The sequence below is a fragment of the Hippocampus zosterae genome, chromosome 16 (genome assembly GCF_025434085.1).
Source record: "Hippocampus zosterae strain Florida chromosome 16, ASM2543408v3, whole genome shotgun sequence".
NCBI classification, from domain to species: domain Eukaryota; kingdom Metazoa; phylum Chordata; class Actinopteri; order Syngnathiformes; family Syngnathidae; genus Hippocampus; species Hippocampus zosterae.
This window is the reverse complement of record NC_067466.1, coordinates 16,949,128-16,973,923: the sequence shown is the minus strand read 5'-3', so window position 1 is coordinate 16,973,923 and position 24,796 is coordinate 16,949,128. Positions and strand designations below refer to the sequence as shown.

The window sequence follows — 24,796 nt, the reverse complement described above, 5'->3', positions numbered from 1 at the left end:
TCTCTTGGGTTGCTTGTTGGGTTGGAATGCACAGGTGTGTGTGTTTGTGTGTATAATGCTTTATTTTACAGTATATTTGTTAACATTTCATATGAATTACATCTTCAATATTCGCAGATTGAAAAAAATTATCTACACGCCTTAAAAGTATGCCTGACTTTTGCCCCTTGCACTTTGGTTAATTTTTGTATTATGCAGATTGTACATACATAATTTGAAAAATATATTTGTAATCGTTTTGATTTGCTTTTAAGCAGTTACCTTTTCAATTAGATTATATGTATTCACTTCCTTTTTCTTTCTGGTAGAAAGCTCTGTTTTAAAAAAAAATTATATACATATATTTTTGCCCTAAATGACTTTTTTCACAAGTACTTTAAAAATGATCTACGCTGTTTTTAAAATGTGTATAAATCAGAAAACAATGGTTTACTTTTAAAAACACTTTTCTGCGCATATTTTTGCTTCACGTGACATATACGGATCATATATAACTTTTAAACAATACAAAGCTGCATTTCCTTTTTTTTTAAACTACTGTACACACCAATATGTTTTGAGAAGTCTTCGAGATGAATGCTGGTAATAAATACATTTATTTTTCACACTACTATGAGCATTGATAGACCGCACTCAACGCTATCTTTGGCCCCTGGGCCTCATGTTTCCTAACCTGCTGTGTAATTCATTTTCTCGCTGGAATTCACTTAACTTGTTTGGACGGATGCGATAAAATGATGAAACACGCCCGGAATTTCCCTTTTCTCCTTTTTTGGCCCACCGATTTCCCTCCCGGAGCTTTTCCGGTTAATCTGCTCGGCCCCGCCGGCCGCAGCCAATGGACGCTGCCGTTGAGTTGGGGTTGGGATTAGCAGGAGGGCGAATGACTTTCAATTTTACTGGATTACAGAACAAAGAACGAGAAGGAGGTGCAAAAAGGACACTTCTACTAGTACTGCTGTGGAAGAAAAAAAAAGAGCGAGAGACGTGGGTACGAAGATTGAGATTAAGATTACGTCCGTTTTTTTGTCGAAGTGTTTTGAGCAACATTCGTGTTTTTTTTAAACGATGGATTAAAAAAAATTCCGGGATTGACGGCAACCGACAAAAGCGATTTAATCGCGAATTAAGGTGAGATTGCTCTTATTTTTCCCCATCTTTCGACCGTTACACACCATATTTACATCGTACAATGTAAATAATCGGGCAAATGTATGAATTGTACGTGGAGAATATATAGATTATTTCGCGACGACATCAGAGAGAGAGGAGGGGGGGGGGGGTGCTAACGTTTGCTCGTGAACTAGCTAGCCAGCTACTTAGCTTGCCCGTTAGCTAATTAGCTCGCACTTGGTTGCTTGTTGAACACCTCAATTAATAACCGTCAGTGACCGTGTTCACCCAGCAACAAAATGAAGACTCGCCTATCTTGTGGTGTGAAGACTACGAGTGCGTGGTGTCAGTTGGCGTTTTGTTATTTACATTCGTCCTTCGCTTAAGTGTCCGTTTTAAAGGTTATTAGGCTCACGCGACAAAGCCAGCCGCCGCACAGACAAACGGAGCGTTTCGTACACACCATTTTAATCTTTTTACCAAGGCATTGCTCGAGTTTAGGATTACTTTTTTTCCCGTTGTTATTTTACAGCACAACAGTGTATTGAAGCATATCATTTGTGGTCATCATTTTATTCATGAGATAAATGATAAAACCAACAAGTGTCGTCGCTGGTTGTGACGACATTGTTAACGGAAAAATGATTTTAAATAATAAGGTCAGACTTAAATTACACATTTAAACCAACGAGTCAACAAAGTCCTAGTTGAGATTCCATTGGGGAACATGGTGGTCTAGTGGTTAAGCACGTGTGCACCACTGTTGTCAAATTTAGGTTCGAGTCCCAAAGGCTTCTGGCCAATGTCGAGTTTGGGGCAATTATATGGGCTGCTTGAACATTCTGGTGTTGAAATATATTCGTGTCATATGTTTTGCTTGTCTGTGTTGTTGCTCCTTGTGTGCTAAAATAATTTGTCATCGTAAACTAGGCCCGGGGGGTTCGACACTCGCTGAAATTTTGGAGGGATGTGGCACATTGTCCACACTATCCAATTTTTCATGGCTAATCAACAACATTTTCTACACGACCCACAGGCGTCTTTGGGGGTGTGTCAGATTTTCATAAAAACCTTTAATCTTGATTATTTTGAGTCTAGTTCCCCAAAATTTCTACAATTTCACAGTATTTATATAATTTTGGGGGGGGCTTTCCATATTTTCCACACTATTTGCAGAAACAGTGAATGCCCCGTTTTTTGTGAGGTCTACCCGACGTTCAACACCCTTGACATTAAAAAAAATAAAAAGATGGCGCCACATTCTTTACACTGTTCATAGAAACCATACATTGTTGAGGAGTGCGCCAAAAATTTCCACACTCTGTTCCCATTACCTTAAGTGTCCGAATTTGTGTGATGCACAATTTCCCCCATGGTATTAACACAAAGCCTCACACCAGCAGTTTCGTATGTCATCGCCATTGACTGTGTATACTTTATCATCCTGCAAAATCTGAACAACTCCTGCGTCACGTCCTGATCTGGTCGATGTGTTCAGGCCCTAATCAGTGAAGAGGAGGGAGGGGTAGTGGTGGTGTGGTGTTTGAATGTTTGCTGTGGCCTCAGGCGAAACGCATTTAGACGACCACGCCCGCCTCTTCCTCTTCGTCCATCTTCCTCCTCTGTCAGTTGAGCCAGAGGCCGGCATAATGGTTGGCAGTGTCTGCAGAGATTAAAGGGCCAGCGCCACATTGTTCGCATGCCCCGAGATTAGTTTCCAAGGAGACGGGTTGCGGTTACCGTGGCAACGCGGCTGCGCCGGTCAGCCTCGTCTTCGTTAGCTCGCCGGGCACGTGACTGAAAGAGCTATCTGATGCTAAAATAACAGATTATTATTTATTCATTTCATTGGCACGGCGCACATTAATCAACACAAGAATAAACAGATCAAGACGCGGTCCAACGGCGGCACTCCAGGGGCAAATTTATCAAGATGCTAACTTTGTATTTCACAGATCCTATCAAATGCTAAACTAGTATTTGTAGCAAAAACAGACGAACTGGTGACTCAGATATTGGGACATGGCTTCCAAATGCGAAGCTAACAGAGCCAACATGATTTCAAGCGTTAACTAGTCATTCGTAGGTGCAAACACACCTGGCTAACCGATGCTAAAGTAACCGAGGTCTGTCTGTCTGTCTGTCTATCTATCTAGAGGACATGACAAGAAGATGCTAAGCTAACCCAATGCAGCATTAGATTTTATGAAGCTAAAATGTGGCTAACCAGTGCTAAGCTAATAGATGACGACAGATGCTAGTATGTGGCTAGCATATGGCGAACGGATGCTAACAGGTCTAAAGTGTGTTATTGATGTCTCTCCAGAGGCCATGTCTCAAATGAGGAAGCTGGCATGTGACGGCGCGCGGCCCACCTCCCGCTGCGACCCTCCGGTTCCGACGCCGTCGGCCCGGCAGGAGATCCTCACCAGCTTGGTGTCGGCTCTGGACTCCGTGGTAGGTCCGCCATCGCACATCTCGCGAGATGTACTCGCCAAACGTGGCGTAGTGACCCGAGTGTTTTGTCCAGTGTACGGCCATGTCCAAGCTCAACGCCGAGGTGGCCTGCATCACCGTCCACGAGGACAGCGTCATCGCGCTCGGCACGGAAAAGGGGCGAATTTTCCTCAACTCCAAGCGAGAAATCCAGACGGAATTCTACAAGCATTGCCGTAAGTTTCCAGCAGCTATTTTTCAAGCGTGACACGTTGATTACTCCCCCGCGCCCCCCCTCCCCGGAGAACAAATCTGTCGCCTGTCCGGTGTGATGACGCCGCTAAACGGCATCCGTGGAATGCAAAACAAGCTGGGCCTTCAACGCCACTCGCGTTCTTTTCTCGCAGGGGCGGCCACTTGCCTGCCCAACATGACCGTCGCCAAAGACCAAGACGTGGAACCGGCGGGCAAGGCGGGAAAGGAAGGCGAGCACGGGAATCTGGGCAGAGCACCCCCACTCCCTCCGCCACTGCCGCCGCCACCACCTGACACTCAGTCCAACATTTTTGTCCTGAGGAAGATGGTGGACGAGGTCTTCACCGTTCTCTACAGTAAGCACGCTCTTCAAAATCATGCCGGGGTCAGGTGGCAACTGTAAAACTGTTTGAGGGTGCGCCATGTTTTTTTTTTTTTTGTGGGGTTTTTTTGACCGAAACTGTAAATGGAATGGTTTTGTTTTTTGGGGTGCTGTGACACATTTTCCGCCCTATTTACAGAAGACAAAGGGTTGGAGGGTGCACTATGTTTCTCGTTTTAGTCACCCCCAAAAATGTAAATGTGATGCTGGATTTTTTTTTGGTCTGAAAACAACGGATTCCTCTGCGGTGTGTGCAGGTGAAGCGGCCGGAAAGAGCACCCTAGTGCCCGTGCCTTACGAGTGGCTCCAGAAAGAGCCGGCTTGCCTTGTGGCCCGCGGCCTACCGGAGGGCGTTTCCTTGAGGAAGCCATCCGAGTATGACTCCAAGACGCTCATAAAGATTCTGGAGCAAAGCCACAGGATACACTTCACCGTCACAAGGTCAGCACCTAACCCAGGCCCGATATTTGCCCGCATTTTTCAGGGGGTGCCCCGAATATTGCAAACTATTCAAGTCAACCCCGATGTCATATTTTTGGGGGGAGGGTCAAGACTGTAAAGGTGTTTTGAGATAAGCCACATTTTCCACACAATTCACAAAAACTTTAAATGTTCCATTTTGGGGAGGTGCACCAAATATTTATTTCCGTGAATAAAAACCCTGATGCCAATTGGAGGCTTTCGCCACCGACTCAAAATTTTCTGGACTATTCAGAGAAACGGAAAATGTAGTTTTCGCGCGTCCACAACTTAGACTGAACAGGAACCCGTGCGGAACTCGAACCGTTCTAGCGCCACAATTGGTCGCGTGACTCATTCCGGTTCTGCAGCCAATTCTGTGACGAAATCTGGATCTGCAAATAGTTTCAGAGAGCGATTCTAGTTTGACGCGCGTCTCCTCCGGTCCGCGCGCAGGCCGACGGAAGACTTGTCTCGCGAAGCCAAGTCGGCGAGCGCGGAGCTGGGCCATCAAAGCTCTTCCGGCAGCCCCGTGGCTCAGGGCGGCGCTGGCCCAGTCAAGACTACTGCCCAGGTAGTCACACCGTCAAGTCCCGCCACTTCCGCCAACTCTGTTCTCTCAAACTTCCTGTACGGCATGCCCATGTCCTCCAAACCCCACCCAGATGGTCCGCTGGACTTCAAACCCCCGTCGCTCCTCAACCTGGGCAAGGACCGACTGGCCAAGTGGACAGACAAGGGCGCATGCGGGAAGGAAGCTGCTAGCATTGGTAATGCGCCTGGTGGAGTCGGGCCTGGGATCTGAACCGGATGCAGTGAATGTCGCTAAACTCTTCTTCTTCGTCTTGTTATTATTTTTTCAGATGAGACAACAAAAGTACTCGGTGAGCAGGGTCAGACACCTGCGAGTGCTCACATATCCAAGAGGCTACTTTTCTCCATTGTGCACGAAAAATCAGGTATGCTTCAACCGAATCCGGCACGGTCATTCTGCAGCCTCGTGTGATTTCGTAGCGGCACAGAATCTATCAAAGTAGGACCACAGCTAATTTTCCAACTCGACTGCTCCATTTTTTTGGGCACAGAGACAAATCTTTGTGGGGGAAATTTTTTTGCTGTAAACGTAAGATGGCTCTGTGTCTTTTACACAGAATCCGGCACAATATTGCCATGAGTGACTTTTCATGTAAAATGATTCCGATTCCTGTTTTGAGGTGGGTGGGTGGGTGTATTTTGCCAGGTTGGATGGGGCAACTGGGAAAAGTGATATCTTGTCTCAATGAAGCAGCATGTGGCTCAATGCCTGCACAATCTCTCCGCAGTGGTGCGAAAGGGGCTAAAGTGCGCTAATAACTCGGCAACCGAGTGTAAAAAATAAAAATTAAATGGCGTCCGCCCTCCAATAACGTCTGGCAATTAAGGGCTTGTATTATTAAAAATAAAAAGAACAATACATTCATGTTTTTCTTTTTTTTTTTTTGTCATCCTCTACAGAAAAATGGGACTCGTTCATCCGAGAGACGGAGGATATTAACACGTTAAGGGAATGCGTCCAGATCCTGTTCAACAGCAGATATGGTGAGGAGGACTCAAGAAACCAGGGAGGAGGGCTCACCGGCGGCATGCCAAAGCCTCCCAAAAAAAAAAATCCTAATCCACATTGGTTCGGCCTAACCGACGGCGCATTTTGTCTGTTGTTCTGCAGCCGAGGCCCTCGGTCTGGACCACATGGTGCCGGTGCCCTACCGCAAGATTGCGTGCGACCCGGGCGCGGTGGAGATCCTGGGCATCCCGGACCAGATTCCCTTCAAGCGTCCGTGCACCTACGGGGTCCCCAAACTCAAACGCATCCTGGATGAGCGACACGCCATCCGATTCGTGGTCAGGCGGTACGTGTGCCGCCTTTCTTCCCCTTCCGAGGATGTTGAGGAAAAACGGAGGCCGGGTTGCGGCCCGAGTCCCGACCGGATTTTTTTTTTGATAAGAAGCCCGATGCGACCATCTGTCTGCTCAAGCTACGGCCCACTGCTAAAAATGGCATTCATGGCTTCCCATCAGCGGCGGGTTCGATTCTTTCATTGATTGAACGTCATTCCAGGGGAGGGGGGGGGACAGGTCCACCTCAAGCTTGTTATTCAACTTCCAAGTGGAAACGGAGTGAGGGATGCTGGCGTTGACTCATCTTCTCTTGTCTGATTTGCCTTCCAGGATGTTTGACGAAAAGATTTTCACAGGTAAGACAAAATTCAGACAGAAGCGCACGTATCGTCTGCATTTAGAACCCCGCCTACCACGAAACAAATGACAAAAATGGAAGCCCGAGCTGACCCTGCCCCCCCACCCCCCACCTCCCTCAAAGCTGCCGGCAAGATGTCGAAGGAGGAAAGCAAGCAGGACACCGGGGCCGCCACCCCCGAAGACACTCTGACCGAGAATCCGAGCCTCACGCCCCCCGCCGCGGAGCCGCCAGTCAATCCTCACAGCGGCCGGTCAGAACGCGTCCCGTCGTTTGGCACGCCGATCGGACGCCGCCTCGCCTCGCCGTTCCTAACGAGCTGTGCCGTGTGTTGAATTGAACAGGTCGAGCGGCGCCTGCGCGAGCCCCCCGGCCGAGCGCGAAGCAGGTAAAAATGAAGCCGCGGGGGCCGACATTCAGACAGGAGGAGGATGACGATGATTGGACTTGACGCAAAATCGGCGATTGGTTGGCCGATCGATCAATGGCGTCATTGATTGGGTCTGCAAAATAAGATATTACATCGTTCACTCCAGGGACATTCTGCGCTGCCGCATGTATTAATGCAACGTTTCTTAGCATGTGCAGTCATTCCCCCTGAGACCGACCCCCCCCACCCCTCCAATATTAGCCAAATAAATATTGATGAATATGTGAGGAGGAAGTGATTGATGACGACGATGCCCCCAACAGGTCCTTCGGCAGATTGCCTGCCCGTGAAGAGGATTAAAACGGAGCCTCCGGACGGGGACATCATTCAAGTGACGGTGCCGGGTAAGTCGGGCAGACGGAGCGACACGGGGCTGAAACTACAAACGATCGATAAAGGACCCCACACTTAGTAGATGACTTCAAATGTAAAGGGCTCATAAACTACAAAGTATTTGGCATACTGTCCACCGCAAAGTCAGTAAAGGACCACAAAACTACAAAATGTATGTACTATCAATTACAATTAAGTCAGCAAAGGACCCTTAACCTCAACCTTTATTAAGGGCCCCAAACTGGTAATTGTGTTACGGGTCCTCTCCGATAAACATTAAAAAAAACATTTAAATGGAGTCCAAAAGGAGCATAAACTATAAACTGGACCTTGAAGGCTGTTGTTGTGTTCAGCAGGCGTCTCCGGTGCGGAGGAGGCCAGCGAGCCGCCACCCGAGCCCGCCTCACGCGGGGCCACGTCCTCCCCCTCGCGTCCCTCGGGTGCCTCGGCCCTCCACCACCCGGCGGAAAGCCACGCAGGTAAACCTCCACACCTGCTCCCCAGCCGTGCCGCACCACCGGCCGGGCCCCCGACGGCTTGCGAGACCGCCCCCCCCCCCCCCCCCCTCTCTCCCCCCAGCAGCCTGCTTGTTGTTTAGGGCCTCATGTATGAACTTGAAACATCAAACCCCGCCTTAGTGATGCCGCCACATCCGAAGCCCCTCCCCCCTGTCCTGACACCCCCCCCCCCCCCCCGCCCCTCCACCCTCCCCTGTAGCTCTTCTCCCACTAGCAACTTCCACTAGAATGATTTAAGACCCGCCCCCCAGTCTCACACACAGCTGCCTTGAGTACACACCCAAGACAACATTTGTGCAGTTACTCTCTCTAAATAGCGGTTGGGGGGGGGGGGACAAAACAAAAAACAAACTTTTGAAAGGAACTTCACGATCAAGAACTCCAGCAAGTTGTTTGGCGAATGAGAGTCCACGCAAATGTGTTGTTGGGGTTTAACGGCCATGCTTTTTGTTCTCGTCTTTTCCTTTTAATTTTCTTGTTTTTTGACTCTGCTTTTGCTTAAGTTTCTTTTCTTTCACAAATGACCACTGCAGGAGACAAACCCAAGGTAAGCGCACGCGACAAATCCAAGCGCTCCATATGAACTCCCGACTGCAAAGTACATGACCCCCCCCCCCGCCTATCAATCAATCCATAATTCCGAGCTCACCAAAATAAGATACAAGAAACGATAAAAGTAGCTCATGGATGTCATTTAATAAATATTTGAAAACTACTCTGACAGCCTCTTTGCCTCTTACAGCCGGCGAAGCCTTGTCGTCCAACGTGGCCCCCCAGGGCGTCCGAAGACCCCCTGAAGGTAACCTTTTTTTTTTTTCCTACGTGGAACAAATCCCATCAATTCGTATCTTGTATCAAAGCTCTTGCAGACGGCACGACGGACATGCGATTATTTTCTCAGCATACCGTAACACGATGACATCATCTTCAAATATATTCACTGTCGAGATTCTATGAAAAAAACTTGAAGCCAATATTTGTGCGGAACGCGCTCAAAAATCAATGTGTTGTTTTGTCGTCGATTGGGTCAGCCGGAAGGCTGGTGGAGGACATTGGTGAAATGATTCTTCAGCTGCGCGGACAAGTGGAGAACTTATTCAGCATGAAGTATGGTATGTCCGCCCCCCCCCCCCATCCTCCTCTTATGTTTTGTTTTGCTTGATATGTTTTTCACAAAACGCTTCCCGTCGTTTTGTCGCTCAGCGGAAGCTTTGGGCCTCCCCGAGCCTGCCAAGGTGCCCTATTCCAAGTTCCAGATGTACCCCGAGGACCTCTTTGTCACCGGCTTGCCCGAGGGCATCGCCTTGCGTCGGCCCAACTGCTTCGGGGCGGCCAAGTTGCGCAAGATCCTGGCCGCCGCCAGCCGCATCCGCTTCGTCATCAAAACGTGAGCGCAGATGACCCCCCCCAAACACTCTCCTCCCTCTTTGCGCCAAACGCCAAGCCGCGTTTCTGCCGTATCGTGTCCCCGCAGGCCCAAGCTGCTGAGCGAGCGCGTCAAACAAGAGTTGCCTCCCGTCTGCGACTCGGGTAGGTCAAAGTGGGCTGCCTGGAGTTTCTGTTGTTCGGGCGGATCTCGCCACGGTGCTTTCAAGGCTTATTCAAGGTTGCGACGGCTCCTAATTACAGAGCTGGACGCCAAGGAAGTGACGCCGCTGACGGAAGACGCCGCGGCGTTGTCCAAGAGACCCGCTTTCTCAGGTACAACACTGCCACGCGTAGTTTGTCAGTAGGAAAATCAGATCTGAAATCAAGGTGGGGGGGTGTAACGGCCCATAAAAAAAAAAACCAATGTCATTCTGTCATGCTCCATTTTAAAGAGGGCCTGGAGTCCAAGCTGTCCAGGATCGACCTGGCCAACACCCTGCGGGAGCAGGTCCAGGACCTGTTCAACAGGAAGTACGGCGAGGCGCTGGGCATCAAGTACCCGGTGCAAGTGCCTTACAAGCGCATCAAGAACAACCCGGACTCCGTCATCATCGAGGGACTCCCCCCCGGCATCCCCTTCCGGAAGCCCTGCACCTTCGGCTCGCAGAACCTGGAGCGCATCCTGGCGGTTGCCGACAAAATCAACTTCACCATCACCAGGTTGACGTGGCATGTTGCGCACTTACTGGATGTACTCTTCGCATTTACGGGCAGTTTTTGCGTCGCTTTATATTTAGCACAAATCTCCAAATGTAAATTGTTGGATGACAACTTTTACAATGGCCGCTCACTGCCGATCTTCTTGATTTCCAGACCTTTCCAAGGCCTTATTCCAAAGCCCGGTAAGCGCAAAACAAAATTCATCGACCAGTGCGCGCTCACGTTGAAAAACCCTTCCGATAACCTCCGCTGTTCTTCAGCACCTCGACGGGTCACTTTACTCAAGAAGGCGTACGCTACCATAAATGGTGAGTTGTCGCTAACCGTTGAGTCGTTTCGCTTAGCTCGCGGATAAATACGACGTGTCTTGTGTTAGACGACGACGATGACGACGACGACGTCAACCGAGTCGGGGAGAAGGTGGTCCTCCGCGAGCAGGTCAAGGAGCTGTTCAACAAGAAATACGGTAATTTGGCGGAGGGCGGGGGGGTGACACAACAACAATAATATCGCAGGCAATGTCGTGAACATCGTGACTTTGCCATGTCTCAAGGCGAGGCTCTGGGGCTGGACCGCGCCGTGGCCGTGCCGTACAAGCTGATCCGCGGCAGCCCGGAGTGTGTGCAAGTGGACGGCCTCCCCAAAGACGTGCCCTTCCGCAACCCGGGTGCCTACGACGCCACTTGCCTGGAGAGGATCCTCCACGCCAAAGAAAAAATCAGCTTCAGTGTCAAGAGCCAGCTCCAGTGAGCAAGCCGCGCTAGCGACGTTAGCCCAGGACGGCCACTATGCGATTTATAATTGGGATTTTCCACACAACCACATGCTAAAATGGATACGATGCTAATGTGCTAACAACTACTGTATGCTAATGGTGGTTATTCCGTCTCTCACAGGCCTTTTTCAGAACTGTGCAGTCAGCCTTGCAACACAGGTACGCATTCGTCGTCATCTTCAGCGGCAGCACCATCATGGCTGCTGCCTTATGTTAGCCACCGTTTTGTGAACGTTTTTTTTCTTTTTTTTTTTGTTACACAAGCGTTAGCGCCCGAAGCCTCTACCAGTCGACGAAAGCGCAAGCGAGTCCAGGAGACCCGCAGAGGACCCGCCCCCTCCTCCACAGAGCTTGCTCCGCCGGCCAGTCAGATTCCAGTCATGGTACGTGTTGTGTAGTAACACCTCAAGAGTGCAGATGTACAAAATGCAGTGGAACCTCCAAAATGGAAGAAGCTAAAATAGCAATTTTGCAAGAAATAGCACGACAAAGCAAGCGAGCAGCCACAGGCATAGCGAGCATAGGAGTCCAATTAGCGGCTAGCTACCACGAAACGAAACAGTTGGCAGAAACTAACACATCTACTTTTAAATTCTAGCTCCCAAGTCGGTGGCTATGTAGCATGGGAAGCTAACAGAGAAGTCGACGTCTTGACTTGGTCTGACTGTGGCTAGATAAGACGAGAAGCGAACGGAGGCTACAGTCCGTCTTGACTTGAGCTAGCTTTGCACATAGCTCACTCAGCAGTGATGATGAACAAAAACAGCAAAGTTACGGTTCCCGACACGACTGACATTCTGCCGCCATTTTGTGTCCTCAGCAGTGGCCCATGTACATGGTGGACTACAGTGGAGTCAACATGCAAGTACCAGGAAAAGTCAACTACTGAAGGGAGTCAGAGCGCAGAAATGGCGTGGTCAACAATCTGCCATGGCGATAATTAATGATGATCACTATTGTTGGTTTTTTTTTTCTCATGTTTGCTAACATTAGCACTAAAAAAGTCACGTCGTGTATGTGTGTGCGCGCGCCATTAGCCTCCATACCGTTATTACTAACACTATAAATCACAGTGACATCTTACGTTAAGTTTGTACCTTTTTTATTTATTCTATTTATTAAAATGTAACATCGCCATGTGCAGGGATGCTAACTAAAACAATAACGCTTAGCGGGGGCCGCATACTCTGGATTGATAGTTTTTTTAAAAACTTGGTCTATCTTCATTTGAGTTAATTTGTGGCAATGGCTGTGTCCAAATTTACAGACTGCGTCCTCTGAAGGCGGCATGACATCACTTCCAACCCAACTCGACTCGACTGCACGTGGTTTCGAAAGACTATTCGCAAGTTGCGTCCTTTCATACTTTCAAAGGCTCCTAATGCAGCGTCCCTGGACCGGATGAACCGTGGCGAATTTGAACACTGTGCGCGCTCAAGTTGCGCCGGAAGTGACGTCATGCGGCCTTGCAGGGCTCGACCTGTGAATTTGAACGCGGGCAATGTATTCATTCTCGCTGGTGCAAAAATCTACCGTCGGCTTCAACATCTTCATCCTGGTAAACCAGACGGCAGCCAGCGAGCATAAGATGAGATAAGAAAACCTTTATTAGTCTCGCAGTGGAGACATTCCCAATTCACAGCAGCAAATAATAAGAATAATCACTCTTGTCATTCCAGCTAACTGATTGTCATCTTGGGTAAGAGACACCAACATTTTAACAGTCCACATTTTAATTCTGGCAAAGTAGTTAGTGGCTGGCTCGCACGAGAAGCCATCTTTGAGAAGAACGAAGAAAAGAACGCCCCCACCCACCCGCAAACCGTTTGAATTAGTTTTGTATCCAGCGTATGGCCGCCCCCTGTAGGAGCTTGAGATTAATACAGCCTTTTGTACGTTAGCAGATTTATTCAAAGCCATTTGAGCATTTATTCGATATTCTTGATGTTTTAGGACGTTTTTTTCCCCCGCCGCCGTTTGACATTTCTGCGTACAAGTAGGACAACTTCAACATCATGCAATTCCACCAGTTAGCATCTGGCGCTTCTTAGTACTAGTTGCATGCAGATGATAAATTGTGGCAAAGCGCACTAGCCCACGGAGCTTAAAATGCATATCGAGGATATGGAATAAATGTTCCAAGGGCTTGAACTATATGTACCATAATATTTACGTGGCTAAAACAAGTCAGTCTGAATGTATCAAGCGGGGCCTGTCCGTCCCAGACTTAACAGTAAAGATGCTATGATGACTAACCCCCCCATGTAAACATGCTGTACCTTAATGCCAATTAGGCCTTTCCAAATAAAATGTGTTGCCTTGCGTCGGTGTTTTATGTTGTGTGCCGCCGCGCATTTCCCCCGATGGACACCACGGAGTCTTTGTCGTCGTCAATCTTTTTCTCTTTATTGCAGTGACTTGTGCCCAAGAGGCGGGATCATTCGTGTGAGTACAGGAAGTGAGGCCTTGATTGTCACTGTCGGGAGCGCTTTTGTTGGCTTCTGTCTTCAGACTTGACGGTCAGGATAGGGCGTCAAGCTGCGCACGATTCGGCTGCAATGCTAACTGAAAGAGAAATTGCAACCGTTTCGATAGCTGATGAGTCCAAAGGATTAAGGTTAGTGAAACGTGTGCGGGTTTCGATTAGGGCGCTAACTAAAGCACAAGAGTGCTAAAGATGATGGATCTTTCTTTAACTGATTTCTGGTCACCACTTGTTTCTTAAATCAATTTCCTACAACCCCCCCCCCCCCCAAAAGTAGGCTAACGCGACGTCGCTTTGCTACGCTTTCAATTGCATAACGTCCACCCTTGATTTGTTTTTTTGACTTTTTAAATCACAGTTTTCTGCGCCGTCACAACTAAAGTGCTTTATGAGTTTTGAAGTGCCGTGTCATCAAGGCAACCGAGCGGTGGGGACAATGTGGATCAAAAGATAGAAATTAAGAATAAAGCGCAGGAACAACAACAACAACAACAAAATATTTTCCGGAATTAGGTTTGTGGGAATGTAACTGCATCGCAACCGTAGCAGAAAGCAGGATATCGCCGCATAAGCACTTGTGTTCACTTTCACACAGAGGGTTGCGCTTCTGGCCTGTTACGGATCTGATATGACTTCCGAAGGTGGAAAAGTTTCTGGGATTTTCTCCCCTATTCCAGTGCTTGTATGGTGATGTTCCCTTCCAGTTGGAGGATGAGACTTTTTTTTTTCGTTTCCTTTTGGAGTGGGCAGGCAGTGACTTAGCTGCTGCAGCCGGGGGCTTTGAGGCAGTCCTCGGTCACGCCCTGCGAGGCCAGCTCCGACAGGACGTTGTCCAGGTAGTTGGGGTCCGGGAAGCCGTGTCCCGACAGGTTGGACATCATCTCCGTCTTGTGGTGAATGCCGTTCCACACCACCGTGTCGGGCTCGCCGGTGGTGCTGGACGTGCCCACCGTGAAGATGAGGCGCCGCATCCACGCCACCTTTAGCAGCTCCAGAACCTTTTGGACGCACAAAAAAAAAAAAAAAAGATGGAGCATGAGGGGATGAGAATGGGTGGGGTACGTTTTTTTCCCCTCCGCAGGTGAAACCCAACGGAAACAAACCCTCGGGACACATTTGACCAGGTTGCAAAATTGTGTTTTGCTTGAGGCTAAACCCAAATTTAAAACGAGAAATTGTGCCACCTGGTGGTCAATACTTTGTGTGCAGGGCGGCTGTGAACAATCGGGGGTGTTGATTGGAGCAGGTGCATTCGTTAGACGGAAAAAGTTTGGATGGAAAACTTGTCAGCCGTGGCTGTGGGCTACTTTCTTGGATTTATGATTGCAGTTGTTTTTTTGGGGGGAAATCATTTCAAGTATTCCAAGTCTTCCAAGTCTTTAATTGGACATAATTGTGTGTGCACGGACGGACACAACGCCCCACCCTGACGCAGCAAAACGGACCCTTAAGTCATGGAAAAGTTAAGTCAACAACCCTTTTAATATCACCTTCGTGTTCATTGTGGTTCCGTGTTCAATGTGCAGATTGTTGGACTTGTTAATTGTAAAAAAAATAAAGCTGCACACAGGTACTTTGCTAGTTGAGAAAATAGTTTAGAGCACAACCCTGTATGTAGATTTCAACCACAATTTCCCATGGAAAGTTGTAAAATACTTTGCCGCGCCGGATAGATGAAAGCGTCACTGGCTCTGAAGGCTAATTTCACATCCCATGTTAGCTTTATATGCTAGCTGACATGTCAGGGTTTTCCCCCCTTCACAGGCCCAGTGTGGCAACGCATCGCCGGTGTCGAAACGGGATTTCGTTGTATGACTACCTTCCTGCCTTTGTCGCTGTCGGGCAAGAAGCAGAAGCGAGGGAATCCTCGGCAGGTGAAGGGCTGTCCCGGGTTGGGATGCTCCGGACCCTTGCGGCGCCAGGACAAAAAAAAGGAAGGCGAGATGAGCGCCGGCGTGGAGGACGCGCGTCGTTCGGCCCGACGGGCGCGGCCCACCTGTATTCCCGGCAGGATGCTGTAGATGATCTGGATGGCGCCGCAGTCCGGGTGTCCGGGCAGCGCTTGCGGGATGCTGTAAATCTCCATCTTGCCTTTTGGCTGCGTGCCCGTCTTTTCGCCGTAGATGGTCTTGCACGAGGGGCACTGAAGGCTGCCGTCCTGAGGACAAGAAAACTTTGACTGATCCACGCAACCTTGATCGGAGGAGAGCGACTTGGCGATCGGCGGCACACAGCTCGTACCTTGGTGCCGTTGTTGTACATGGCCAGCATGCAGAGCATATGCAGGGGTGTGCCCGCACTTGACAAACTTCCCCACGGCGTCCGGCAGGATGCCCTGCCCCCCTTCCCCCGCCGTCGCCGGGGGCTGCGTCTCGTAGCCGGAGGGATTGGACAGTTGATCCATGCAGATGATGCAGTCCTGCCGGGCGGAAGGAACGGAAGGTGTCAGAGATGGAGAGAGGAAAAAAAAAATTGGTCAACACCAGCCGGCCGGCCAGGAGCTACCTCGTCCGGGACGCCGGGCACCACCTCCATGTAACGTCGGATCACCTCCTCGGCTCTCTGACTGGAAGCTGAAAGAAAACGCGGCTTTTGGAATCTTGCAACGTCGTTCACCGCACGTTTTTGCCCGGCGAGCAAAAGGGAGTCGGCGGGGAACGCCGGTGGTGGCAAATGAGTAGGAGGAGGCGGGTGAGGAAGACTTGCTGATGCGGGACACTGTCGATTGGCTTCAAGAGTGCCAGGATAGAATGCCCCCCCCCCCCCCCGGTGAGTGACGTGGGCGTAAATTGTTCAAAGCATTTCGAGAGGACCAAAACCTATCGAAAGTTTTTTTGGGGGGGATAAAATGTGATTGAGCTCCTCTCGGCGAATACGACAATGGTGCCTTTTTCGTATCGCCGGCTTGGGTGGGCACAGCACCGCCATGGAAAAGGGAAGGATGGATGACGGAAGCACGAGACAAAATGGGGGGGGGGGGGGGGGGGGGGGGGGGGGGGGACGGAAACACGAGGACCGATGGAGCCGAGGAGAGAGTCTCCAAGGCGACGGGGGGGTGGGGGGGGCGGCGTGGTAGCTACCTCTCCTGTGCTGCCTCTTGGCTCTCTTAATTGAGCCGCCGCTGCCCGCCGCCGGGGGGCTTGCTGGGCCGGCCGGAGGGGGGGAACTGGACGTGAGGCGCAAGCGGCGGCGGGAGCGCAAATTGCTGGGGTGGCAGATGCTGATGAGGAGGCGGCGGCGGCTGCGGGAGGGGGGCGGCGGCGGCGGTGGTGAAGTGCACGCCCAGTCCGACCGCCGACATCAAAATGGAGGCCATGCCTGGAGCGGAGCGGGGCGAGGGGTGGGGGGGGGGGGGGGGGGGGGGGGGGGGGGTCGAGGTGGGGCGGGACCGGGTGGGGGGGCAAAGCAGGTGAGGCGCAGGAGCAGAAAAAACACATTCAAAAATAAAAACGAATGAGATGGAGCTGCCAAAGGTGCTCCGCCACCCCCCCCCCCCCCCCCCCCCCCCCCGAGAAAAAAAAACAAAACAACCCCCCCCACCCAACCCAAGTTTCTCCAAATCCCCAAACTATGATGATTTTCTTGTAGGTCTGTTTTGACATCAAATCACCCGGGAAGTAAAGAGAAAAAAAAGCAGGGGGGGGGGTCCGTGTAGACAGGAAGCGTTTTGGGGGCTTTTCTTTTTTTACCTGCCAGGGCCGAGCTGACACTGGTGGATCCGTTGATCTGAACGGGGATGGAAGGAACGCTGGCAGAGGGGAAAGAAAGGGGGGGGGGGGCGGTCAAAATTTGGCCTCGGCCGTGTGAAGTCACAGATTAGCGATCTCCTTTTCTCTTTTTAACAAACGCACTAAACAAAATCTGTCTCGCTTGAAGAACAGAAGACCGGACGCGTCCCACCAACCTGAGGCCGTTGGCGCCCGAGGCGCTGCTCAGAAGCGGCGCGGCCAGCTGGCTAGCAGAATGCGGCGGGGGCCAGGGGGTGCCCCAAGACATCCCGCCGACTGAGAGGGGCCTGCGGGGGTACGGCGAGTACACGGAGGTGGGATGCGCCGCCGCCGCCGCCACCCTGCCGGCCCCCTGCAGGCTGGGCCGGTTGAGGCTGCCCGACGAGAAGGAGTGACGGGAGCGGCTGGGCATGGGCCCCGTGGCCCCGTGGCTAAGACACTGCTGGCAGGAGCAGGCCGGGCCCCCCGGATGAGGAAGAGGAAGCGGGGACGCCGGCAGGTAGCGCCGAGGGCCCCGAGGGGATGGCCGGGGGTCCGAAGGAGGCCAGCGGGTAGGGCAGGTTGCACTGGCGCCGCACCTGCCGCCTGAAGCCCGACGACTTGTTGACTTGGGCCAGGGAGGTGAGGTCCACGATGTAGTTGTGGCCGTGCGGGCCCAGGTCGGCCGTGCCCTGCCGGGCCTGGTAGCTGTGCTCCAGGAGGATGGACGTGCGCGTCTCGTACGGGCGTCCAGCCGCCCTCGTCGTTGGCCCACTCCCAGTACACGCCGCTGCCCAGGCCCGACGACTGCGCGAATAGGGAGCGCCGCACCGATCGAGTCTTCCCTGGAAAACAGCACAGGAAATTCGCCGTCGAACTTGTTCGGCGCTTAGCCGCGCCGCCGCAAATAGCCCCTTTTTCCAGGTGGCGCTCGGTGGCTTTTATTCCGCTTGACTCTTATTAGTTGCCCGATACTCCCTGTGACGCCGCGGCACAATTAATAAGAGTCACAAAAAACGGGGTCTTGATTTTGTGCCTGCAATGACCGCTACGATTGAAAGACAACCGATTATTATTAAAAAAAAAAAACAAGTGATGATTGGGTCAAAAAGGTGCTGGCCGCCCATCCTCCCTTTTGACACAAGATGGTGATGATTTTTTTTTTTTTTGTCTTTACTCTTGACACTAAAATTGTGGTGGGTTTTCTTTTTGGGTGAAGTGGAATGCGTCATGGCATTTTGGTTCATTTCAAGAGGCAATAGTGATTTAATAAACCAAAATCAGTTACGAGCAGTTTTTTTTTTTTTTTTTTTTAAGTTGCACCACTTCAGTTTTTTTTCATTTCCAGTTCAACTCGACAAGTTGTAAAGAATATAGTTATCTTTTTTCATAAAATTCAGCCCATTTGCCTTTAACCCTGGAGAACCCACGGGGTCCATCCAATTTGGGCCCCTATAAATTCTGCTACTCAAATGAATCCGAAAAGGGTCAGATTTGGCCCTAATCCTAAATTAGGATTAAAGCATTGAATATTTGAAAAAACATGTATTTTGGTGTTCAGTGAACATATCATTAATGTATAGTCCATTTTCCAAAGAAGAAAAAGGTTCTTGGGTTCTGCAGGGTTAAATTGACCAATCTGAAGACTGCGGGTGGGGAAGAAAAGGCCTAAAAGCCTAAATGTGTCAAAGGACGACTCAACAACTAACGTGCACGTAATTTAAGTGTTTGTTCTGAAAACTAGTCAACCACCATAGTCCCCCCCACCCCAATTTGGACATAAAGTTCTCGCATTTTCACGAAAACGGGCCAAACGTAGACATTTACACGTCGACCCTCAACCACGCGCCCTTGTCGACCAAGTCCACAAATCCGACTTTTTTTGCCTGGTTTTTCCGGTTAATCCGGCGGAGCAGCTGTGTCAACATTCCGATGACAACAACAACAAGCGCGTCCGTCATCGCGGCTAACGCGCGACGCTACTTAGCAGGCCCTTTAAATCGTAGCTCCAACGCACACTGGAAGATGTTCCGATAACTGACCCGTGTCCTGTCTGAACTGCTTCAAGCTGGCCACGTCGATGAGATACGGCGACAGGCCGGGGTCCGACTGTCCCAGGCAGATGGTGGTGGCGGCGGGCGCGCCGCCCGGTGGCCTCGCGGCGACAGGCAGCGCTCGATGTAGGCGCTCACCTGGCCGCTGTATGGCCGCCAGTGGCCCAGATCGTCCTGCCATTCCCACACGGCTATCATGGGCTGCGACTGGCCGGAGGACGGGGACGGGACCGGGACCGCGGCCACCGCCGCCGAGGGCCCGCTGCGGGAGCCGTTGACCCGCGCGCAGGAGCCGGACACAATCGCCATCGTCGATCGGCTGCGCTTGAGCTTTAGCTCGACGCTAACGTCAACTGTGGAGCCTCGACGAAGAAAGGCTAAGCTAGCTGGGTTCGTCGAAGAACACCATGACGAACGCGTTAAAACCCCGTTTATGGCAACTAACGCGACATTTGGTCACTTAATATTCATATTCAAATACATTTGTGAGCAAAGCTGCGAGGCGCCCGAGGAAAGGTGAGACGCTCAACGTTTTTTCTTTCTTTTTGTGACAGCGTTGCCAGGGTGCTTTCGTTCCGTCTTACTGCTGCCTTCAAAGACTCTCGGAAAATCTTTTTATAATCCAGCACTGGGATAGTGTTAAACGTTTTGTGGAGTTACATCTATACGTTTTCTAAATTAAAAAAAACACACAAAAATTAGCACGATTAATTTCAGATTTAAATTTGATTAGAAAAAACTACATCTTTTATTCGTTTAAAAAAAGTAAGGGGCACTATTTTCAATTGTACGCAAAGGCAGCATTTTCTTCTTCTCTTGTGACAAACGTCTCCATTGTCCAAGCCCATTTTGGCTCAGTGTCAGCTTCGCTGCTGCCCCTGGCTGGCCGTATTTAGCTATGACACACCCGATGGCCATCCATTTGTCATCGAAAAAAATGGAATAGTAATCGTGAAAAATATGAATAATGCATAACAATGCATTTTGATAATATTAAAAATAATAAATTCAATGCTAAATATATGGAGGTCAATTATTTGGGTGGAAAAAGCTAAGATGAAATCGGAGCATGGATGCAGGGACAGTGAAATCGCGCTTTTTTTTTTTTGTTCATGGATTGACTTTCACAATTTTGTCCATTTGCAGATACTTTTTGGGCTGGGTGACAAAGCTAATACAGTATATGTTTTAGCGCCCTCTGTTGGAATTTTGCAGAAAAGCACCTAAAAAGAGCGAAAAACAATGATACCAGTAAAAGCACTACTTTAGTCCAAATCAAACTCCTTCGGCACTTGATCATAGTTCCTTGGCAGGCAGCAAGACGCCCCAAAGATGGTGCCAAAGTCATACATTTGGCGTGAATACGTGTGATTTTTATTGAATAGTGAATGTCAGATTTTTTAAAAATTGTGCAATTGCGATAGCGAACCGCGAATAGGCTGGGGCCTCATGTAATCGTGAGGAATAATGATTTGGGGGGGCCAAGAGGGGTAAAGAATGTGAGGAGCGTCTGCAGGTGTTACGCCCGGCAGGCACACCTGCGCCACAAGAGAGATTCTTTGAGCGGGAGGACAGGTGGGCGCAAAATGAAAAGCTGCGGAAAGACACGGGATCAAAGAAGACGGTAAAATAAGTGCACTGTTAGCATGGCCCGCCGAACATCTTTCATTCGTGCTTATCGGCACATGTCATCGCATTTTTGGAGCGTTTGTTATTCGTCGTCTGCGTATGGCCATGATTTTGTTGATTTTATTAGTCATTGCGAATCAAGGCGAGGTGTGGTACTTATTTAACTGAAGGTAACCGTGTGTGTGCGTGCGTGCGTGTGTTTAAAGTGAAGAGAGTGGAAGCCATTTACTAAGGGCAAGGCATTCATTAATAGTAATTGTGGTCACTATTTTGTTTCCCTCCCCAGGTGTCTATTAAACACGTGACTCGTAATTGAAAGTGCAGGAGATTCGTTTTGGACTCTGACCGCGGAGATTACCAAGCGACTATTGCAGGTAAGGCGTATAGTGGCAGTCGTAAATTCCACACGGCCCCCTTTGGTGCTGCGTTCAACTGCCCGTTGATTCCGCCAACGCTCAAATAAAAAGCAAATGATGTGCGACAGCTGTCCTCCGCATTGAGTTTTGTTGCTGTCAATTTTGGATGAGGCACACCGTCGCTTGGCGAGAAGCCCGCGTGCAAGCGGCGAACAATTAAAAAAGCTAAACGGCCGAGTGTCGCGTTAATTGCGCATCTTGTGGCAGTGCAACATGCTGGTGAGTCAGAAATCAGACGGAGAAGAAGAGAAAAAAAAAAACAAAACAACAGATGCAAAAAGCAAATGCTTTCTTTTTAACACCTCGCGCCGAGGCGGCGGCTGTTACGTTAATTGACGTCAGCTTCATTTCATTGAGTTGAATTTGCCTTTGTGCCTTAAAGACTGAGGCGGGTCAGGTTACGCTATTAGCTTGTCGGTATAATCACAATGATCATTTAAAAAAAGAAAAAATGAAATGATTTTTTTAGATATTTTTTTTCATGGCCTATTTTCCCACAAGTGCGATTTATGCTAGCTGGCAAAATGTCCAGTGGCATTGCTACGATGTCATCCAAGCTGCTCGCTGCCTTTTTGCAGCCTTTTTAAAAAATATTCTGATCTAGGTTTTCTTTCTGATCCTAATATTAATAACAACGGAGTGTGTTTGTCTGCGGCAGGGTGCTGCTGCAGCCCTTGTCACACGCCGAGTGAGTTACGGGGGGGACACTACCCCTGACGCATTGTCCTTGTCGTGCAGAAGGCGGCAGTTCTTTGATGTGACGTTTTGTATTCAAGACTTGAAACGGGACTGAAAACGGCCTGAAATAGCAAGATGGCGTCGGTACGGGGAGGGACACTTGAGCTTCAGTTTCAAGGGGGGGGGGGGATATTTCTTTGATCTCAAGATGGTTGTTTATTTAGTTTCACCTTATTTTATTTTATTTTTTTACATAAAATCCGATTCTGTGAATTTAAAAAGATGGAGTAAGGTCATACTTTGTTGATAGAAAGTCTGAAGAAGAAACAAAAACACCTTTCTGAGCTCCTTCGCACTTTTGACTCAGCATGACTCAGATTTGATGTTTAGTTTGACTGCTTTTGTGGTTTTGACTGTCTTTGTTATTAATTTGTTTTTTTTGTTGTATATGAGATATTTGCTCCATGTACAGCACTTTGCGTACAGCGGTGGTTGTTTTAAAGTGTTCTATAAATACAGTTGAGTTGAGTTGGGTGTTGGCCCAGCAAACAATAAAAATGGAAGGTTTTGGTTAACGGTATCCTTATTATCAAAGTAAAAATAAATGTTCATGAATATGGACATTTGGGGGCTGTAAAAATCTTTGGCTGTAAATGATTGCACTGTGACTCCAACGAACCTGCATGGATTTCGGAACATTCAGAACAAGATTCTCAAGTCTCTTTGGCAGGGGCCACCGTCATTAAAGTTGCCTGCGTGTTGTAGTCACATTTTATGATGCCATTAACTTATTTTTACACTTGTAAATCACAACTGGGTCGCAATTAGTCTCACAGTTAACCTCTTTAATCGCCGTCGTTTGACTCAAAGTTAAAAAAAAAAAGTATAAAGGAAAAAGTAACGAGTAACATTGGCCGCTCAGTAGTCGGGTTCCAACCATGAATACACACATTAGTGGCACGACTCCATGAAATCAATGCTCCGTTCATCAATAATATAGCACCATCTTCAGCCAACTAAGGACAACCAGGATAGCTGGCTCGTCCACCACTCTCTAGATTCCTTTTTTTTTTTGGGGGGGGGGGGGGTGTCTGAGGCGTCCTCAAACTCAGCGTACCTATTATGGGCAACCAAATTCCGGAAATGGGCACTTCCGGTTTATGAAATAAGAGTCAGCCTCTCAACCAAAGACTTGTGTTTTGCAATGACGGTATAGTTCCAAGAATTAAACAAAAATACAAAAAACATTTTTTTGAAATGATGTTGTTTTAAATGGTCCCTACATTTTGACTAATTTTATGAAGTGAGCTTTGTCGCTATCTTGTGACATCACAGTTTTTGTAAAAGCCTAAAGAGTTAGAAAAAAAATCCCCAATTATGCCCCCCTCACCCGACACCTACTAATAGTTTTATTTTGACAGCGTTAACCGGAACTCTGCGGTATAACATATCAGCATTGGCGACTCAAGACGGCTTTCTAGTCAGTAAGGTGAGCACGTTCACTTTGAAAACACTTCCAGAGCTGGAACCGGCGACCCTACCCGTCACCCTCTTCGCTCCTCTCCATTAAAACGGCCTGGCCGGACGACCACCAGTTCGGGTGCCCATGACCATGCGTCCAAAGACCGCTCGTTGCATGAAAGAAGCGTGGAGAGTTGTTAGTACCGCGACGATGCTCCTCGCCGCCCGTCTCCACAATACCAAAGTAAAACTGGAATAAGCAGAGGAAAAACTCGGCGGACTTTACTGGATTCTTTTCCCCCCCAAGACTGGACAACGAGCCGTACACCGAGTGGGCCAGCGAACCTCCGAGTCGGTCGTGACCACGACCATTTTTTTCCCCCTCCCAAAAATGCACTTACAGCTCCGCGTCCTTCCTCGGAAGATGCCCGGGAAGTGTGAGTGACAGGTCGGCCACGGCGGTGCAGATTCACCCCGCTGTTCCTTCCCCATCAAGAAACTATTTCTTAAAACCATATACCTCCATTATAGTACACCCTTTTCATTTCATGAAACCATTTTCAGCGTGGAAGAGGACATTTTTGTGTGATTTATGATTTTTTTTGGTGTCGCTTCGGAACTTCCAAAAGGGGGGGTGCAAACGCTCTCTTTTGGCCGGGAGAGGACGCGCATCGACGGGGCTCCGGTTGGTGAAGCTCCCCGGTCAGGGAACCAATCAACCATCCATCGATTCACCTGAGAGAGAACCACTCATTCTGGATTACAACATTCCACCTGCTGGGGATTCTACCATGGCAGGTGCACGGGATTGCACACGGACGCTCTTCATCTACGTGGTGATGGAGGCTCTTTCATGTGGTGAGTACCCCCCCGCCCCACACCCTTCCACTTCTTTCCAGTGGGAATCACAATTGTGTTGCATAGAGGAGTGATAGTGCCAAATTTGTGCAACTGCAGAGGCAGCTGCTGCTGCTCCGATTGGTCACTCTGGGGCGATGGACGCATTGCAAATGCTGTCACACACATTATTATTTTTTTTTTTGGGGGGTGGTGGTGAGGGATGACTCAAAGCGAATATGGACAAACAAATGAAAACGGCAGTTATGTCACAACGTATCATTGTAACTAGATCCCCGTCTTGGTGCCTCTTATACAAGAGATAATCTTCGTCGTCGTCGTCTGTCCCATATCCACCAGTGGATGCGCGAAGACGATCTTAAAGCATGAAGAAAAAAAAAAAAATCAGAGTGCCCGGTGCAAAGACTGCAAATGATGTGGCTTTTTGGCATGAGTTGAGGAAGGAGTAGAGGTCTTGAATGACATTATGGACATGGGTGTGGT

At 49.3% G+C, this 24,796-nt stretch overlaps 3 protein-coding genes across 4 annotated transcripts in view; 2 read left to right on the top strand and 1 right to left on the bottom strand.

Annotated features, from left to right (window-relative positions):
* The first annotated feature begins 784 nt into the window (after positions 1–784).
* On the top strand, positions 785–12,236 carry LOC127588243 (general transcription factor II-I repeat domain-containing protein 1-like). 2 transcript variants are annotated; one of them, XM_052046892.1, is made up of 27 exons: positions 785–1,131; positions 3,440–3,570; positions 3,644–3,785; positions 3,957–4,160; positions 4,444–4,627; positions 5,102–5,415; positions 5,509–5,604; positions 6,140–6,223; positions 6,351–6,534; positions 6,854–6,879; positions 7,005–7,134; positions 7,226–7,269; positions 7,575–7,655; positions 7,998–8,123; positions 8,905–8,961; positions 9,194–9,274; positions 9,366–9,549; positions 9,637–9,692; positions 9,792–9,863; positions 9,983–10,250; positions 10,404–10,432; positions 10,511–10,558; positions 10,627–10,716; positions 10,804–10,996; positions 11,147–11,184; positions 11,290–11,408; positions 11,849–12,236. In XM_052046892.1, the coding sequence occupies exons 2-27, from the start codon at positions 3,445–3,447 to the stop codon at positions 11,912–11,914; spliced, it is 3,042 nt and encodes a 1,013-aa protein (XP_051902852.1). In that variant the 5' UTR covers positions 785–1,131; positions 3,440–3,444; the 3' UTR covers positions 11,915–12,236. The 2 variants fall into 2 exon arrangements, with proteins under 2 accessions (XP_051902852.1, XP_051902851.1); XM_052046891.1 differs by having other exon boundaries at positions 788–1,131; positions 11,846–12,236.
* A 1,880-nt stretch (positions 12,237–14,116) lies between these two features.
* Positions 14,117–19,829, bottom strand: LOC127588248 (probable E3 ubiquitin-protein ligase DTX2). Its single transcript, XM_052046899.1, is given in 14 exon segments — positions 14,117–14,508; positions 15,330–15,419; positions 15,507–15,668; positions 15,752–15,796; positions 15,798–15,929; positions 16,016–16,083; positions 16,591–16,642; positions 16,644–16,828; positions 17,200–17,258; positions 17,415–17,705; positions 17,707–17,963; positions 17,965–18,062; positions 19,260–19,367; positions 19,370–19,829. Coding segments are annotated over 14 exon segments (1,998 nt in total). The 5' UTR covers positions 19,581–19,829; the 3' UTR covers positions 14,117–14,268.
* A 3,634-nt stretch (positions 19,830–23,463) lies between these two features.
* The window catches only part of LOC127588242 (transmembrane protein 132E-like), a 105,342-nt gene continuing 104,009 nt past the window's right edge, over positions 23,464–24,796 (top strand). The window contains exon 1 of the mRNA XM_052046890.1: positions 23,464–24,313. Within this exon, the coding sequence (XP_051902850.1) occupies positions 24,247–24,313 (67 nt within the window). The 5' untranslated portion in view covers positions 23,464–24,246. The remainder of the gene's footprint in view (positions 24,314–24,796) is intronic.

Excerpts from the sequence above, each read along its gene's own strand:
- LOC127588243 (XM_052046891.1), top strand. The coding sequence starts at position 3,445 with ATGTCTCAAATGAGGAAGCTGGCATGTGACGGCGCGCGGCCCACCTCC. Across the intron at positions 7,656-7,997 it reads CATTCAAGTGACGGTGCCGG|CAGGCGTCTCCGGTGCGGAG; the intron begins GTAAGTCGGGCA and ends TGTTGTGTTCAG. Across the intron at positions 11,185-11,289 it reads CAGTCAGCCTTGCAACACAG|CGTTAGCGCCCGAAGCCTCT; the intron begins GTACGCATTCGT and ends TTGTTACACAAG.